Genomic DNA, 19,408 nt, shown 5'->3' on the forward strand with positions numbered 1-19,408 from the left:
TTATGAGCCCTTCTATTGCTCATTTATCTACCTGACGTATGAATGACCCTAATGCCTTGGTGCCCTTTTGCCCTGGTGGCCTTTTACCTTTTGCCTTGGTGGCTGTTTGTTGCTGCCTGACATGCTGGTGATTACCCTTTGCCCTTTGTGGTATTTTTGCATATGTGGTTGTTGCCTTTGTGGCAATGTTCATCGTCTTTCGGATTCGGCCAATGACTTTGTGGAGGCCTAAGAGGGGTTGCCTGTGGCATATGTTGAGGTTAGAGGTCGTATATAGGAGTTTAGAAACATTGCAGTTTGTTGGGCTCCTGTTAGGTTGTAACTGGCAAACTGCTAGGTATCTAGACTCTCTCTCCTTCTATTCTCTGTAGTACCTGAGGCTATGGCCGATGATGAGGGGCTGCAGTTTTTGAGGCCTGTGTGGTCGATGATGGTCCAGGATATATAGACAGTCCATAAAGCTCATGCTAGACTGTTTGTCCCGTCTCTTTTACTGTTTGGTTTCTGATGCTTACTTTGCTTGGTCTGTGATGTATATGACTATAGCCTTACAGACTCGGAGATGACCTAACGATGACCAATCAAACGCAGCTTAATCGGAGGTAGTCCGGTCGGAAGCCGGACATGATTAACCGGTGGCCTCATGAGGCCCTGGGAACCAGGACACAGTCACTTGAAGAATAGTCAATAGCGTGTGCGTATATATATGTGTGGAGTGAATTGTAAATATAAAACGGTACTTTATGATTTCTATAATGAATGAATAAAGTTACGTGTTTCATTTACATTTTGTCTCCTGTTTCTCTTTTGTATACTTTGAGTATGTTGGCCCGCTCGTGATATACATATTCAACAATACAGATACAATATATGGCAATTCGAAATACAAAAAACTGTGAGTTTCGGATCTGTGAAACAATATGATGATAAAGGATCAAAGAGATAGTCATCAAAGCAGATCTGTAACTTCATTTATATCTATTGTGAACCGTTCGAGATGAGTTGATGACTAAATATAAATCCTTGGTGTTTGTAACTCTCTTTATATAGTAAATATTGCATTCGGGCTATCGTGGTTTTTTTCCGTAAGGATTTTTCATGTAAAAATCGGTGTATCTTATATTCTTTATTTTATTTATTGCCCCTATGTGTTTATATTAATTTAGTCATATACAATCGTACATTGGTACACCCACACTTCATTTTGCCAAACGCTGGGAATTGCGAATATTTCTCTCGCAGAAAACACTAGGTGCCAAGCGTATCACAGATAGGTGATGAGGAGAACATATGTTGAAGAGGGAGGAATCCTGTAAAGGATGCTCCGATATCTCCTAATTATAATCTTGGGGAGTGAAAAGGCAACATGGAAATTTTATAATTAATAGATTTGTAATGGTGATTTGTATGCACACTCTGATCGGAGATACCTTCGTGATGGACAAGTTTTAGAATGATCTGGTTCGAGTTAAATTAGTCACTTCTTTTTCGACGTCGGTATATTTGTTTGACGGCCGCGTAGAACTCGGCGGCGGCCGGGGTGGATTCCAAACACTCTAGGTGTTGGTTGGAGTTAATCTTTGATCAAAGGGGAAAAAAAGCGTACAATACCCTCCCATGAATGATTTGAGTCACAGCAAATATCTATTTTACCCTTGAAAAATGAAGGGTTAAATTTAATCGGTACTCCAAATAGTAGGAGCAGAAGATATCTAAAAATAAATTCGCTTATACTTCAACAGAACAAGGATATATGGCAATATGTAATTGAGCGTGGAGGGGCTATCTCCCCCCTCTTGGAAGAAACACTATATTATGCATCTCCTTGCTAGAGCTAGAGCATGAAGAGATACAAAAATGAAGCATTAGTAGTAGTAATTAAGATTCCTTAAACACATGGATGACAGATAGAAATCCTTGCAGGGAAATGGACCTCTCTCCTTGATTAGTCTTCCATCTGTTCTCATGTACAATCGTCAAAGAAACACGTACACATGCATCTGCCCTCTCTACGTGCGTGCACACACGGTGCATCCCTGAATCAATCAAATTTCTCGATGCGATGCGATGCGATTCATCCATCATGCGACGCTGAAGGAGGTGGCCGCCTTCTCGACGCCCTTCTTGGCCCCCTTGAACCACCGCTTGTCGCCGGCCTGCGCCTTGCAGATGTAGAGCTTGCCGTCCGCGACGGTGGCCGTGATGAGCTGGTGCTTGCCCCCCTCGTCGCCGTCCGCCGTCCTCGTCAGCACCGTGACGCTGTAGTACTGCTTCCCGCCGACCACCGGCGCGGAGCTCTCCAGGATGTTGGCCGTCGCCACCGCGTCGGCCTCGAACCCGCCCTGCAGATCGATACATCGTTCATCACTCCTCAGCTCACTGCTGCGAAATCCTGTTGTAACTCTACAGGCCAAACGTGACAGTCGCATGCATGCATACCTCTGAGTCGGTCTTGCCGGCGTAGGCCTGCCGGCCAAGCAAGTAGTCCACCTGCAGCAACATCCATCGTATTGCTCACGTACGCGCATCAATTCCAATTCCAATTCCAATTGCTACTACTACAAGCTGAGATCGAGTAGTGCAAGCAGAGTGTGGTGCATCTGGTAGGTAGGTAGGTACCTGCGAGAGGAACTCCTCGGGGGAGCCGAACTCGGTGATGGTCTTCTTGGCGGTGGGCTGGATCATGACGGAGACGTTGCTGTTGGCGTCGAAGTTGTCCTCGTAGCGGAGCACCTGGCCGGGGTACTCGCGCTCCCGGCTGGGGTTCCACTTGGACGGGATGAGCAGCTTGAAGCCGTCCCCGCTGTACGCGATGTACTCCGTGTTCGTCTTGGGCTTCCCGAACACGTTGGCTGCGCATCAATCGGGACCATCAGGAGACGTTCGATGAGCTTGCTGATTTGTTCGAATCGATATATAGGTTACCTGATTCTCCGTAGGCGGCGGCGGCGGGGGACACCTTGGCCCCGGCGGCGGCGACGCCGGCGAGGAGCGTGAGCGCGGCGCGCCGGGTGACCGCGGCGTCGTCGTCCTGCTTCTGGGCCTTGCAGACGAGCAGCTGGGCGCGCGCGGGCGCGGCGCGGGGCGAGGAGGCGGCGGCGGCGAGGCGGGCGGTGGACTGGTGGAGGAAGCAGGAGGTGGACGCCATCGCCGCGCTGCTTGTTCTGCCTTGCCTCCTCTGCAAGAGTATGGATGCCACTGACACTGCCGCTGCTGCGGCCGGGCGGGTGTTAGCTCGCGCTGTGATAACGAGGGGAGGGGGCAGTGGGGCCGCCGGCGCCATGGTACCTGTGGTGAGGGCTCCAAGCGGATGGAGTTTGGATCAGGGGCGACGCCGCCGGATAAGGCTCCGCGACGCGCCATTGGGCCACGTCGGATCGCCATGTTTCATTGGGCCAACACCCTCTCTCTCCCCCTGCCCTGTCATGGTGTTGTTTGGTTGTGTCCATCTCAGCTTTTACCATGGCGATTTTTTGTTTGAGAAACAACAATATAACTTATAGCCACACACGTATATTCACATCATCATATATACACGTTCACATAACTTAGGTTAAAAACCGAATATACGAAACTTATAGATCTATAAAGTCACTAGTCTTATTGTTAACGGACACGTTGCCTATTCTAAAAGAAAATTTCATTTTAACGAGACACAAATAAATCTAGGAAAACAACCGCCTCTACTTAAACACAGCAGCAAAACATAGTTTTCTTTACCATGCCCATTTCGTTCTTGGAATCGTGCATCGCGATGTTGTGGTATACCACAAGTTTTATAATTCCTAAGCCGTAAAGTCCCGTATGCGACGCAAGATTTTTACAAGAATTTCACGTTAACTTTGTCATTGACCAATCGAGCCCAGCCAGGTCAGATTAATTTTCAATGCAATCCAGTGAAGTTGCAGTACTATCTTCTCTTGATTCTTAAATAAATGTTATTTTAAAAATTTAATTTTATTCTTAAATAGATGTCGTTTTAGATTTTTAATACGATGTTTTACTAGAGTACTTATATATTAGTACGGTGGATTGGTGATTTTTTGTCATTGATAGAATATGGAAAATCGAGAGAGAAACATGTCATGTATGAAAGAATTTATTGTAACTTGTTTTATGTGCCGAATGCTAAAACGACATTAAAAAGAGAACAGATGTCATAATTCACAAGATGAGCTAAGAGGTATATATATGTGTGTGTGAGAGAGAGAAGAGTATAGTCCATGAGATTACAACACCCAAACCAGAATATCGACAAAATGATGAGAAAATTAGCACGTATGGGTAACAAGGAGATATAACCGTGCATGTCTTTGTGCACGTATCACATATCTCGATCGTTCATCCATGTTGTATGATACTCATTATCTATCGATTCTCTCATATATTCTATGATTTTTTAGGTACTTTTTCAATATAAATCTTAATAAAAATTAATGATTTTAATAAACTATATATCCGTAAATAAATAGTTTTAATAAACCATACATTCATATATCTAGTGGAATTTTTATGTTCATGGGCGATACGGTAAAACTTGAGTGAATCGGCAGGTCACAATCTAGAGGAAAAACCGTAGACATTGGTTGAATGTAGCTAGCTAGCTTGCTTAGCCTCGACCATCTTGTTGATGAACTTAGGGATCTCCGGCATCTTCAGCCCCGACGGCATTGGTGGGAACGATGTGTCCGCCAGCCCCGAGAAATCCGGTATCTTCGGGATCTGCGGGATACCGGCGGGAAGGCCGGGCGCTGCGTTCTGATCGGCCCCAGGCTGCCCCGGTTGTTTTGCTGCCGCGGCGGGGAGGCCGGCCAGCGACTCCGGTGGGAGGTTCGTTACTATAAAAATTATTTTTAGATAATTAGATTTTATTTTTATAGACGATTTATATTCATTACTATAAAAATTATTTTTAGATAATTAGATTTTATTTTTATAGGCGATTTATATAACGAACTGTCTGAGTAATAGGCTGAGATCCATGTGATTTTAGGCCACTTACGGAAACTATTTTTTACAGTTGATTTCTTATGTAAATCACCTATAAAAATAGCTCTATTATCATACGTGGATCACGTAAGAAACCGTCTCGAAAAAATATCTATTTTCACATATGATTTTTTATACAGGTGGTTAACTTAACAAACTGCCTGTACAAATAATTTTCACAAACGGTTGACTTAAAGAATCGTTACAAACAATATTATCTTCTTCTTTATGTTAGTGGAAGCATCTTCATACTCATAATTATTATTCCTCTTGTAACGACTCGTATTTCACACCAGACATTCATCTAAGGATTCGTACTCTTTATGGTAGATGATACAGTGATTCGGACACGCGTGTATTTTTTTACATATCCAATAACAACAGGTATATAAGCTTCTTCCTCTAATAAATAGTGGTGGGCAAGAAGTTAGGCTTTGAAAGTATGTTTGCTAAGAGACTCAACAGATCCGAAAAACTCTTGTTGGATCATCTATTGTTAGCATTCAACCTTAGAAGTTCAAGCACCAAATACAACACCATAAACTCCTTATCACAACCATTTAATTATTCATACAAAGATTCATTCAATACCTTCTGTAATACCTCAAAATTATCTAAACATCTTATGTTCCTTAAAACATACGATTCCGCATAGCGCAATATTTCCTCCAGATTGAAATCGGTATCATCATCCATCATAACATCAGTGTCGCCTTCGACTCCCTCATCATTACCATCCACTTGATCAGCAGCGATGTCGTCATTTGGTTCGCTTGTATGTTGTTCGTCGTGATTGGACCAACATGTGTAATCCTCGATAAAACCTATCAAGATCAAGTGTGATTTGATTATGCTTAATTTATCCTATAATTTATGGTTCTTTGGACAATATATTTTCTTTGTCTTCTTAGTCAAAGCGTTCTTCTCGGTGATTTCAATAAAAACATAGTCATTTAATATATATTTCTCTGTATCTTGACGCATCGTACATCCATGCTCTATCCATCTTTAACTTTAACCATAAAATTAGATATATAAATTAATTAATTAATAAAAAATCATAATTAAAAAGAATTTTTTTAAAAAAAAATTGGTATGTTATGATTATAATATATCTACATAATTGAATCTACATTCGCACAAATTTATAGCTCAAAACAATGTAGATTCATTACTCTCTCTCACTCTACATCTAGACCTAGATAAAAAAATCTCCATTCGTAATAAAACCTCCTAGAGCCAAAAAAACATCAAATTGAACCTATATTTTTAAAATATAATGCTACAATCATATGAATCTACACAATTAAATCAATATTACATAAATTTTAGCTTATTCTAGGATCTAAATGGCTAAAATCATAAGTATCTTTAGAACATACTCAAACCCTAAATAAACCATAAATCTAAATCTAGATTTCAAACAACAGTGAGCTCAATCTGAATCAAGCTCTCCACGGACATGTACTATTTATAGAAACTAATTTTCAGAGGTGATTTCTCATATAAACTGTCTGTGGTAATAGCTCTAGTTCGTATAAGGAACCGTCTCGAAAAATCTCTATTTCTACAGGTGTTTACTTATATGAACCGTCTATAATAATAGAGTTATTATCATAAACAGTTCATATAAGAAACTGTATGCGAAAATTAATTTCCACAGATAACCTAAAATCACACGAGATCTTAACCTATTACTTTATCATACGAACCGAAGCTTAGATATTGGCCAACGTCTCCGGTGAAATGTTGGTGGGAAGCTTGGCCAGCATCTCCAGCAGGATGTTGGCCGGAAGTTTGGACAGCATCTCCGGTGGGACGTTGGCTAGCACTTCCGGCGGAACATTGGCAGGAATGTTCACCGGCAGTCCGGCGGGAGGAACCGCCGGTGCATCAGCTGGCTGAACATTTGGATTTTCAGCTAGGAGACGGACTGATGCGCAAAAATGTAAGTTGATAGAAAAAATGGACAGGAAAGTCACGTAGCAGAGGGACCTCATCGTGACTTCTCCTGGAATCAGAGTCCAAACCCAGCAAATGGAGGGTTGCAAACAAAAGGTGGTAGATTGTTGATCATAGATAATATAAGGATCTAAATTTAGAATGTGAAGCTAAATGTGGTGAGGAGCAGAGGTTCTCCAGATGAATGTAAGCTGGCAACAGGGCAAAAAAAAATAATAGTGCTTTGTCCTATTTACTTATGGTTTGCACCTTAAAATATACTGGAAGGAAATAGCTCTAAAATGCAGCAAGCAACTCATGCTTTTTAAGGGCACAAGCTAAATATAGACGTCCCATTTTGCTGTAAATTCGAGTGCAGTATCCAGCCATCATCTATACCGTGTTATCTGATGGTATAGTTGGCATCAATCCTATTTCAAGCATAGACAATCCAGGAAAAGTTGAACATGGTTAAAAAGAGGTATTCCCCTTGTGATCTGCATATGCTCAGAGAGGTTAACTTCCCGATTCACATGTGTTATTTCGCAAGATCGAACCCACACCAACACTTGAGGTATACTTCCTCCGATTCAAAATAAATATCGTTTTAGATATCGTCACTGTCTCACAACTTTTTATTATAATATATTAATAAAAGATAATAAAGTATGAGATTATTTTTCAAGAAGTGACTTTGTGAGAATACAAAATCTAATTTGTCGAACAATAGTAGTTATGAAGCACAAATATCACATAACCCAGCACGAAATTTACATACGCTGATAAACATTACATGGGATATATGAGCTTTCATCACTACGCGAATCGATCAAAACTATAAAGAGATGATAACAAATGTTGAAATGTACGGTACGCTTAAAGACTAACCTAATAGCGTGCCACTGCTAAACCTAACATGCCTTATAGAATGAAAATAGGTCGAGGCACGTGGACATAGGATATTTGCCCTTCCAACAAATTAGATTTTGTATTATCACAAAGTCACTTCGTAAAAAAAAAAAACTGCACGCACTTGTACACCAACTAAATAAAAAAATTGAGAAAATTAATGTGCAATATTTTTCAATTTACCGAATACAAATTCTATAAAAAACTAATTACACATATAGTTCTGCACTTAAATTAAATCAAATGAAGGTATCACCCGTTGAACGGCGAGAGAAAGGTCTCATCCGTTCAACGAGCGAGCACGGGCGAGACTTTACTCTTCCCGATTATTAAATGCGCTGCCAGCCAAAACCCATAAGGTGTCGCCTGTTCAACGGGCGAGATCTTGTTCTCGTCCGTTGATCGGGCAATGGTAGAGTAGACTTTATTATTTTTAAAAAGATAATGTAATCTTGAAAATTTTAAAAATATATATGTATGAAAAAAAAGCTCTTGCTCCCGCCGCGGTTGTGTCAGCACCGCGATATTGGGCAGGGAAGCCCAAGAAGAGGGGCCAAGGAGGTGAAGACATTCGCTAGAGGGGAGGGGAGTGCCGAGCAGCAAAGTAGCAAACCCAACCGAAGTCCACGACACCACGATTTGGTGAGGCCGAGTTGGGCCGATGGAAGGCCCAGGCCATTGATCCTCTTCATGGGTTTATCTACGGATTTTTTTTATTTTTATTTTGAATTTAAAAATTTGCAAAAATATGGACATATTTCATAAATTTGGAAATATAGACTCTTCTCGTCTGTTCGGTGGATGAGAAATACTGTCGCCTATCTACCGGACGATAATGTTAAAAATCATCCATCTATCAAGCGATGAGTTTAAAAATCATAAAATATTGTACTTCAATACTCTCAACTGTCAAAACACTATCTAAATAGTCATAAAAAATTACTTGTACAATCAGATAAAAAAGACAAATTTATTTTAATAGTATTTTGAATGTTGGGAGTATTGGAACACATCATTTTTATAGTTTTTAAACTTATCGTCAGTTCCGTCTATTTTTACATATTTCAAAAATAGCCATATAATTTTATAATTTTTAAATTAAAAATTAATAAATTAAAAAGCGAGCGACAGAGCTCACTCTCACGTGCGAAAGGTACTGGAGTAGTGGTTTGACTTCACTGCACTGAAGAGAAAGTGAAGAAAGAAAATATCAGCGACGATGCCTTGGGCCCACACGAATGGCCGCAAGGATGCCTTGGGCCCACAGCCCAATCAGGCAGGCCCTATTGCCCACCTGTGTCATTCTCCACGAAATTTGGTACGATTTAGTTGGAGAATGATCTTATTCTATTTTTTAAAATATTTACTTAGAGGCGAGCTAGGATGAGATGAGTTTTATAGAAAAATATTTCTGTACGTAGATGCTAGATGAGGAGATCTTAGAAATGTTTTAGAGGTGAGCTAGGATGAGATGAGTTTTATAGAACAATATTTCTGTATGTAGATGCTAGATGAGGAGATCTTAGAAATGTTGCGTAGCTATCCCACTCAGGAAGTAAGGATGACGTAGACTCAAGATCTTAAAATAAGATATGCCATCTCTTCCACCAAATAAAAATCTAGATAGATCATCTCATTCTATCTGGCTCTCCAACAAAGGCTACTTATTGCTGCTCTTCGTCCTCCCGTAACCATCAACGCCTTTGATCGGCTCATCCTCCCCCAATCAGCTGTAATCTCACGATTCACCAACTGATATCTTGCTTCTTGTGACCATCGCCAGAGGTCGAGCTCCCCAGCTCACCGTGTTTATACTGCTTTGCATCGGTAAATTCATCTCTTTGCTGCTTCATCCTTCTTCTCTATCTCCTTTTCCACCTGGTTGCTTTTGAGGGGAATCTGCACTCTGCAGTATCTTGCTCTACTTTGGTGCTCAAAATATGGCAGAATTGGGGGGGGGGGGGGGGGCTAGTTAGACAAATTAAGGTGCAGGGATTAAAAGCTCAGAAAAATTGAAGTTGAGATGCTATGCCCTGCTGTGTCCTACGTTTCTTGATCAGTTAGTTATTCACTCTGGTTTGGGTTTAGTTGTCGATGATATTGGTTATTGCAGCGATCGAATTCGCTCAAAGGGAACAGCTTTTGGTGAATATAGATAGCAGCGAAGACCAAACAGTAGAGCTAGTATTTTCCTAATTCAATCAATCAGTTGCTCCAACCAGCACCGATTCATTCACCTAATTAGTATTTTCCTAATCTATTGAAAGGGAGACACTGAAGAAGCTGTGGTTTGTCAAATGGACTCACTTTTCATGTGAAATGTCAGGAGGCACAGGAATTCAAATCCAGGAGGCACAGAGATGCCAGAGCATTCCGAGAACGCGGCGGGGAACATCATGAGCAGCATCGTGGACACCATCGCCGAGAAACTCCCAAATCAGAAATCCGTCAGATTCGACGACGAGGGCTCTGTCTCCAACCAGGCGAAGAGGCTGTTCGGTGGCCAGAACAGGAGGTCCGTCCATCACGTTCTGGGCGGCGGAAAGTGTATATATGCAACTCACTTGCTCCTCCCATCTTTAACAACATTGGATGCTTGATGATGCGATGGCTGATGATTCTTCGTTGCCTGTGAATGTGATGATCGCACGCAGCCGCCGACGTGCTGCTGTGGAGGAACAAGAAGATATCCTCGAGCGTCCTCGCCGTGGCGACCGCGGCCTGGGTCTTCTTGGAGTGGCTCGACTACCACTTCCTGACGATCGTGTGCTTCATGCTTGTTCTTGGTATGGCTGTCCAGTTTGCCTGGTCCAGCTTCGCCGGCATGCTCAACGGGTATATATGCAGCTTCTCTGGAGCTCGTCGTATATCCACGGCCATGATCGATCTCATCACAGGAAGGTCTCTGGAGCTAACTAACAATGGCCCGACTGAACATTCAGGTCTCCGTCGAATGTGCCTCGCGTCGAGTTACCGGAGGAGCTGTTTGCGAACATCGGCGCGGCGGCCGGCGCCCAGGTGAACAAGGTCCTGGGCCTCCTGCAGGACGTGTCGTGTGGAAGAGACCTGAAGCGGTTTCTCCTGGTAAGTGGCCATGGTGACTAGCTTGCTGAACTCCGCGTCTGCATTTCTTCAGTGTCAGATTGAGCTTTCTTTCTTCAGGTGATCGCCGGGTTCTTCGCCGCCGCTATCATCGGCAGCTGGTGCAATTTCCTGACTGTCACTTACATCGGTAATTTTCGTCAGTGATCTCACTTCACCTCGACTGACAGACACTTCGAGGATTAACATCTGTTTAGTGTTTGATAATTGCTGCTCCGGCCATTGATTGTCGTCTGGTTCAGGGTTCGTGTGTGCACACACTCTTCCGGTGCTTTACGAGAAGTACCAGGACCAGGTGGACGATTTGCTCTACAACATCCTCGGCCTGCTCCAGAATCAGTACCAGAAGCTCGACAAGGGTGTCCTGAGCAAGGTGCCTAAAAGGAGCAGCCTCAAGATTAGGAAGAGCGACTAGTTTAGCTCACTACTCCATAATCAGCTGGGTTGACCCATTGTATTGATGCGCCTGTCATAGCTGTTGAGTGATTACTACTTGATATTCTGCAGTGAAGAAGCACTGGTGTAATGCTGTTATGTTTTACAGTGAACAATTTAGAGGGAGATCTCTGTTTTTTCAGATGAAGGAATAAATTTTATTCCGGTCTCTACACGAGCCATACACCAAACCATTCGTTATTACGAAGTTTGAGCCGTAAGCTCGAAGGGAAAATGTCAAACAACTGGCACATACTTAGAAGTTTCATACATGAATAAGAAAAACTTAAAACAAATGAGACCCATATGAGTTATATCATAGTGGTAACTTAACTTATATAATCGAAGATCCGGTGAATTAGAATTTGAGAAGAACAAGTTATTGGTTAACTGAAGAAGAGTATCACACAACCCATTGAGTGAAGATGTAATACTCTCAAAATCTGTAAGACAAGTTGGCTATTGCTTTAATGTGTTATGTTGACTTTAATTAGCGAAGATGCTATCATACATGATATTTTTGAAAAAACACATATATATTAGCCTGACTGTTGGTCGCAGTCTATGAGATTTGAGTGATTTATAATAAACTCATGAAGAGACCATATAGTACGACTTATATGCTTCATCCGAGGGGTAGCCTACTGGCAGCCAAGTATCAGTTATGACTTTAAATGAAATTTATTTGTACAAACTTGTAATTCAAGGCTTAGTCCATTGTCCAAGTTATGAATGAGTGTAACTTAATGTTTTAGGTGGATGCTCAACCCTAACAGGTCTCCATCGAAACACTAGTATATCAAACAGTATTGAGAAAAAAAAGGCAAATCTCTGTAGGATTTTGAGATCTGGTGGAGGAATGTTAGAATATATGAGTTTGACCCATTATATTAGTGTGATTCCAAATAAATCTCAAAGACCTAATAATAAGGAGGTGGAAGTGTATCTTTTAGTTTCACCTTACTAGTAAGGTGAAGAGAGACCTACTTAAAAGGGATTCTCTCACCCCCCCCCCACTTAACATGTGTGGATAAGAGAATTAGGAGAACACACACGTGCTCGCTCGCCTCACCTCGCCAGGTCGGGCCGTAGCCAGGGCGGGGCTGAGGGAACGGGCGCTCGGCACCTGCGTGAATGGTCTGTCAAAATCGGGTCCAGTTGCTTGCGTAGGTGCGGCTTCCTTTGCAGTTTAATTCTTTTTGCTGTATGGGCAAACAGATAAATATATGGAATCGTAAGAGTCCAATCATGGCACGTAACAGAGTTCGATCGTGATGGGTCTCAACCACGCAATCCTCACTCTATATATATCTGTCAGTCGCCGCCACAAAGGAATATACACAATTAGAATTTTATCAATTTCTCTTGGTTGTGCTGTCGCACGTAGTCTACTGCATCCCGTTGCGCCAGCGTGCATCGATGAACGGGAGAGCATGTCTCTGGAACCTATCGCTCTTGAGAGCTTGCAACGGGAGAGGGAGAATAAGATTTTTGGGAAGCACTTGTCGCGACTGCTCATGATCTTTTTCCTTTATATCATCGTGATCTACTTCGACTACCTCATCATCTTCGTCATCATCTACTGCTTTGACATCATGGGGGCCTTTGCATCACACGTCACCATTGGGTACGTACATTGCTATCTAGTCGAACCCAACTCGAGTAATAGTCAAATCTAGTCGAGATTCATTACAGCTAGTCGAGCCCTACTCAAGTGATAGTCAAATCTAGTCGAGACTCGTTGGAGCTAGTTGAAACTTAGTCGATATTGATTATTTGCATCTGTTCTTGTTTATGCTATATTAGGAATTGAATTGAATTAAATCTGAAAGTGTCATTTTTCCAACAATCCAAAAACCTTATTGTAGGCACTTTGATCTAACGATGTTTGGTTTTACCGATGCACTGAGGCTGGACAAGTTTACCGGTGTGCAATTTAAGAGATGATAGGTCAAAGCCACTCTATGGCTTATGTTTATGAACTGCTACTAGGTTGCGTCTGGTAGGCTAGAAGGAACTCTTTCCTCTAATGAGGAGAAGAAGTTCGAGGAAGTCAACACACTCTTTGTAGGATGTGTTCTTAGAATTCTTGCCGATCGTCTCTGTGATGTGTACATGCACATAAAGGACGCAAATGAGTTGTAGGACACACTGAATACAAATTTTGGTGCCTCAAATGTAGGCAGTGAACTGTATATCATGGAGCAGTATCATGACTACAAGATGGTCGATAATCGGTCGATAATCGAGCATGCTCATAAGACTTAGTGCATTGTAAAGGAACTTGAATTCCTAAAGTGTGCCTTACCTGACAAGTTTGTGGCTGGGGGCATCATTTCCAATTACCTCACTCGTGGAGGAATTTTGCCATTGCTCTAAAATACAAGAGACAAGAAATCTTTTTTAGAGTTTGATCGCGTCTCTTGATGTTGAGGATAAAGCTCGGACTAAGGATGTGCATAACAAAGGAGGCAATGTATAGTCTAGAGCAAATATGGTGCAACAGTCCTCTAACAACAAGTTCAAAGGAAAAAATAACAAGGTCAAACAAACCACCAACTTCACGAAGAAGATGATGAACAAAGATGATAAATCTTGCTTCGTGTGCGGTGAGGTTGGCCATTCGGCTAAAGATTACCAACAACATAAATGGAAGAAGGTTAATCAAGAAAAGAACACCAAGTCTATCAATGTGACCATTTGCAACACTAGAGATAGAGCTAATGGGTATGATAATTTACCTATTGTTTTTTCAGTGAATCAATTTACCAGTTAGTGGATTGATACTGAGACTAATGCATACGTGTGTGCTGATATTTCAATAGTCTCTTCTTATCAAGTCACTCAGGATTCTTCCGTCTTAATGGGAAACGAGTCTTATGTTTCTGTTCATGGTGTTAGCAAGGTAGATATGAAGTTTACTTCGAGAAAGATCATGCAGTTGAAGAACGTGTATCGTGTTCCTTCAATAAACAAGAATGTAGTAAGTGGTTCCCTCTCCGTAGAGACAAGTTTAAAGTGGTATTAGAGTCCAATAAAGTAGTTGTGTCGAAGCATGAACTTTTTATTGGTAAGGGCTATGAGTACAGATGCTTGTTTAACTTTTCCTTTTATGATTTCTGCAATAAATCTGTGAACCATATTTGTTGAGATATTAATTGAGATGAGGCTAGTGTTTGTCACTCACGGTTATGTCACATAAACTTAGTTGTATGACTCAGATTTCCAGCTTGAATTTAATTCTAAAGTTTTCTATTGTCAAAGATTCTATGTGCCAAAATTATGTGAATCTAAGCAACCTCGTAAGTCTCACAAGACAGTTGAGGAGAGAAATTTGATACAATTAGAACTCATATATTCAAACCTATGCGAAATGAATGGTGTGTTGATGAATGGTGGGAAAAGATATTTCATGACTTTAATTGATGGTGCATCTAGATTTTATTATGTGTGTTTGTTGAAATCTAAAGATGAGGCTCTAGTGTACTTTAAAATCTATAAGACAAAAGTTGAAAATTAATTAGAAAGAAAAATCAAAAGATTTAGGTCGGATCTTGGTGGAGAGTATTTCTCCAGTGATTTTAACTTATTTTGCAAGGAACATAGAATTATTCATGAGATAACGTCTCTCTATTCGCCACAATCAAACGGGGTAGCCGAAAGGAAGAACCCTACCCTGACCGACTTAGTTAACGCCATGTTGGACACTGCGGGATTATCTAAGGCATAGTGGGAGGATGCCTTGTTGACTTCGTGTCATATTCTAAATAAAGTTTCTACTAAGAATAAGGTGAAACCCCTATATGAAGAATGAGAAGGGAGAAAATTATCACTTTCTTATTTGTACACTTGGGGATGCTTGGCAGAAGTCAATGCACCAATAACTAAAAAGCACAAGCTGTGATCTAAAATAGTGGATTGTATCTTTTTAGGATATGCTCATTGCAATGTTGCCTAAAGGTTTTTAGTAGTTAAATCTGAGGTATCTGACATGCTTGCCGATACAATTATAGAGTCTAGAGATGCTACTTTCTTTGAGAATATTTTTCCTTTGAAGGATATACATAACACTTCTAGTCAAACTTTTGAGATAATTTATGAACCTACTATAACAATTGAGTATTCTGAACAATCACATGAGCTAGTTTCTGAGTAGGATGACAGTGAAGCTCCAAGAAGGAGTAAGAGACAAAGATAATAAAATTCTTTGATGATGATTTCATTGTGTACCTTATAGATGATACTCTAAAGTCTATTTTACAAGCATATGCATCTCCATATGCAGACTACTGGAAGGGAGCAGTTCGTAGCGAGATGGATTCTATTCTAGCCAATGGGACTTAGGAAGTCATAAATAGACCTTATAGTTGTAAACTTGTTGGTTGCAAGTGGGTGTTCAAAAAGAAGCTTAGGAGTGATGGTACTATCGAATAGTAAAGGCTCGGCTTGTGGCCAAGGGTTTTACCCAAAAAGAAGGTGAAGATTTCTTTGATACTTATTCACCTGTCACTAGACTGACCACGATAAGAGTATTACTTTCCTTGGATACCTCACATGGTCTTCTCATTCATCAGATGGATGTTAAGATAACTTTACTTAATGGAGAGTTGGATGAGGAAATCTATATGAATCAGCTTGATGAGTTTGTATTAGAAGGTCAGAAGGACAAGGTATGTAAGTTACTGAAATCTTTGTATGGTATCAAACAATCTCCTAAGCAATGGAATGAGAAGTTTGATAGAACTTTAACATCTACGGGCTTTGCAGTTAATAAAGCTAATAGATGTGTGTATTATCATTATGATGAGAGTGAGGGAATTATTTTGTGCTTGTATGTTGATGACATACTGATTTTTGGGACAAATCTTGATGTGATTAATGAGGTTAAGTCATTTTTCTCGAAATTTTGATTTAAAAGATATGGGAGAGGCTGATGTGATTTTAAACATCAAGTTGATCAAAGTGAGAATGAGATTACACTTTCGCAATCCCATTATGTGAAAAAAATCCTAAGCCACTTTGGCTACATGGACATCAAGATCGCTCCAACACCTTATGATCCTAGCTTAATACTTCGTAAGAATAAAAGGATTGCTAGAAATCAACTGAGATACTCCCAGATAATCTAATTACTCATGTACCTAGCTAGTGCTATAAGGACTGATATCTCATTTGCTGTAAGCAAATTGAGCTGGTTTACTTCTAACCCGGGTGATAATCATTAGTATGTGCTTGAGCGAGTCATGCGCTACTTGCTAGGTACTATAAATTATAGACTTCACTATACTAGATATCCATCAGTACTGGAGGGTTATAGTCATTCAAATTGGATATTCGATATTGATGAGATCAAGACCACAAGTGAATATGTATTCACTCTTAGCGATGCTGCTGTTTCATGGAAGTCTTGCAAACAGACCATATTGACGAGGTCAACCGTGTAAGTAGAACTCACAACGTTAGACACAACTACTATTGAGGCAAAATGACTGCATGAATTCTTGATGGATTTGCTAGTGGTTGAAAAACCGATACCGGCTATCCTTATGAACTATGATAATCAAACGATTATTGTCAAAGTGAACAGTTCTAATGACAACATGAAATCCTCATAACCTACAAAGAGAAGATTGAAATCTATCTGAAAACTGAGATACTCCAGAGTGATAGCGTTGGATTATATCCAAACGGTTAAAAACTTGGCAGATCAATTTATAAAGGGATTATCATGGAATGTGATAGATAATGCATTAAAGGAGATGGGTATGAGACCATGTGAGTTATATCATAGTAGTAACCCAACTTATGTGATCAGAGATCCCGTGAATTAGGACATGGGAAGAATAAGCTATTGATTAACTGAAGGAGAGTACCATATAATCCACTCAAGTGAAGATGTAATACTCTTGAAATTTGTAAGGTAGGTTGGCTATTATCTTAATGTGTTATGTTGACTTTAATTAGCGAATATGCTATCCTATAGTGCATTTTTGAAAGAATATACCTATATGAGCTTGAATGTTAGTCGTAGTTTATGAGACTTGGATGATCTCTAATAAACTCATGAAGAGATCATAGAGTATAACTTATATGCTCCACTCGAGGGGTAGCCTATTGGCAACTAAGTGTCAGTTATAACTTTATCTGAAACTTGTTTGCACAAAACATGCAATTCAAGGCTTAGTCCATTGTCCAAGTTGTGAATGGATGTAACTTAATGTTCTAGGTGGATGTTCAACCATAACATGTCTCCATCGAAACTCTAGTATATCAAACAATATTGAGAAAAATGCAAATATCCGTAGGACTTTGAGATCTGATAGGGGATCGTCAGAATATATGAGCTTGGCCCATTATATTTGTATAATTCCAAATAAATCTTAAAAGCCTAACTATGTAGATGTGGGAATGTATCTTTTAGTCACACCTTGCTAGTGTAGGTGGAGGGAGACCAACTTAAAAGGGATTCTCTCCTCCCCCACTTAGCATGTGTGGATAAGAGAACTAAGAGAACACGCATGCTCGCTTGTCTTGCCTCGCCGGACCGGACCATGCCATGATGGGGGCGGAGGGCGCAGGCACGCGATACCTACGTGAATGGTCCGTAGAAATCGGGTCCAGTTGCTTGCGCATGTGCTGCTTCCTTTTATAGTGTTATTCTTTTTGCTGTGTGGGCAAACATATAAGTATATGGAAATCGCAAGAGTCCGATCATGGCGCGTAATAGAGTCTGATCGTGGCGCACCTCAACAGCGTAATCCTCCCTCTATATATATATCTGTCAGTCGCCGCCACAAAAGAATATACGCAATTAGGATGTTGCCAATTTCTCTCTGATGTGCCGTCGCACGTAGTCTACTCTATCCCGCTTCACCGGCGTGCACCGACGAACGGGAGAGCAGGTCTCTGGAACTTGTCGCTCTTGGGATCCTGCACCGGGAGAGATCGAATAAGGTTTTTGGGAAGTGCTCATCGCGACTGCTCACGATCTGCTTCCCTTATATCATCGCGATCTACTTCGACTATCTCATCATCTTCGTCATCATCTACTGCTTCGATATCACGGGAGCCTCTGCATTACATGTTGCTATGGGGTACGCACATTGCTATCTAGTCGAATCCTACTCGAGACCTAATCGATATTGATTATCTGTATCTTTTCTTGTTCATATTATATTAGGGATTGAATTAAATTAAATTTGAAGAGCTATTTTTTAAACAATCACATTATGTTGTAAGTCATTTTTTTAAAAAAAAATCTTAAATCAGACCAAGTTGAACGGCATATACCAATATACTACTATGGTACTAGACCCGAGCATTTCCTGAGACAAGAACAAAGTTAATATACAACACAGCCAATAGTCTAATATCAAATGATTATCTAATATAACGTAGCAGTACTCCGTTTAGTCTGCATTATGCAAATTACAGAATCCAAACAGTCTAGTTTAGTGGATATATATCGAGATAAATGAGAAGCTAAACAGGAAAGTAAACAGCCAATACACTTCTGCCAGCTGCTGATTATCACTTCAGTTCATAAACAAAATATAAACCCATGCTACTCCAAGCATCCAGGTCTAACTATACTGCTGCCTACTGCCTATTTCATGAACCATCTATATCTAAAATATAGTGGACAAATTTGGCTGACCAGTCTTCACCAAAAAGACTTAATTAAGAATATTAGGACCCTTCAAAGAAATATACTGTAGAAAATTTTATTTGCATTTGAACATCTATATTTCTTGGTTTACGAAGCCACTGAAGTTGTAATCAACACTGAACTAAGAATATTAGGACCCATCAAAGAAACTAGGAGCAGTTGCAATTGGTTCTCATGTTGATGCCATTCCATTCTCAGGTAAATATGATGGTGTTGTTGGTGTTCTGGGTGCTCTTGAGGCAATTAGTGCGCTGAAAAGGTAACATATACTGCCTAAAAGTATATTTCACCATTTTTGAAATATGCTGTAGAAAATTTGATTTGCATTTGAACATCTATATTTCTTGGTTTACGAAGCCATAA

General features: G+C 40.6%; 2 protein-coding genes across 3 annotated transcripts; one reads left to right on the plus strand and one right to left on the minus strand.

Moving 5' to 3' along the window:
* Nucleotides 1-1,850: 1,850 nt before the first annotated feature.
* Nucleotides 1,851-3,298, minus strand: LOC133890804 (oxygen-evolving enhancer protein 2, chloroplastic-like). Its single transcript, XM_062331365.1, has 4 exons — nucleotides 2,926-3,298; nucleotides 2,620-2,852; nucleotides 2,440-2,490; nucleotides 1,851-2,342 (listed from the first exon to the last, which is right to left on the minus strand). The coding sequence occupies exons 1-4, from the start codon at nucleotides 3,281-3,283 to the stop codon at nucleotides 2,082-2,084; spliced, it is 903 nt and encodes a 300-aa protein (XP_062187349.1). The 5' UTR covers nucleotides 3,284-3,298; the 3' UTR covers nucleotides 1,851-2,081.
* Nucleotides 3,299-9,401: 6,103 nt separating this feature from the next.
* On the plus strand, nucleotides 9,402-11,545 carry LOC133891460 (reticulon-like protein B8). Of its 2 annotated transcripts, none has more exons than XM_062332176.1 (6): nucleotides 9,402-9,666; nucleotides 10,107-10,386; nucleotides 10,494-10,674; nucleotides 10,782-10,923; nucleotides 11,002-11,071; nucleotides 11,184-11,545. In XM_062332176.1, exons 2-6 carry the CDS (start codon nucleotides 10,200-10,202, stop codon nucleotides 11,354-11,356), a joined length of 753 nt encoding a protein of 250 aa, XP_062188160.1. In that variant the 5' UTR covers nucleotides 9,402-9,666; nucleotides 10,107-10,199; the 3' UTR covers nucleotides 11,357-11,545. The 2 variants fall into 2 exon arrangements, with proteins under 2 accessions (XP_062188160.1, XP_062188159.1); XM_062332175.1 differs by having other exon boundaries at nucleotides 9,406-9,666; nucleotides 10,166-10,386.
* Nucleotides 11,546-19,408: the final 7,863 nt, after the last annotated feature.

The sequence above is a fragment of the Phragmites australis genome, chromosome 14 (genome assembly GCF_958298935.1).
Source record: "Phragmites australis chromosome 14, lpPhrAust1.1, whole genome shotgun sequence".
NCBI lineage: Eukaryota > Viridiplantae > Streptophyta > Magnoliopsida > Poales > Poaceae > Phragmites > Phragmites australis.

Coding starts and splice junctions, on each gene's coding strand:
- LOC133890804 (XM_062331365.1), bottom strand. CDS start 3,283: ATGGCGCCGGCGGCCCCACTGCCCCCTCCCCTCGTTATCACAGCGCGA. Junction 2,853..2,925: donor CGCCGCCTACGGAGAATCAG/GTAACCTATATA, acceptor ATTGATGCGCAG/CCAACGTGTTCGGGAAGCCC. Junction 2,491..2,619: donor CCGAGGAGTTCCTCTCGCAG/GTACCTACCTAC, acceptor ATGTTGCTGCAG/GTGGACTACTTGCTTGGCCG.
- LOC133891460 (XM_062332176.1), top strand. CDS start 10,200: ATGCCAGAGCATTCCGAGAACGCGGCGGGGAACATCATGAGCAGCATC. Junction 10,387..10,493: donor CGTTCTGGGCGGCGGAAAGT/GTATATATGCAA, acceptor GATCGCACGCAG/CCGCCGACGTGCTGCTGTGG. Junction 10,675..10,781: donor TTCGCCGGCATGCTCAACGG/GTATATATGCAG, acceptor CTGAACATTCAG/GTCTCCGTCGAATGTGCCTC.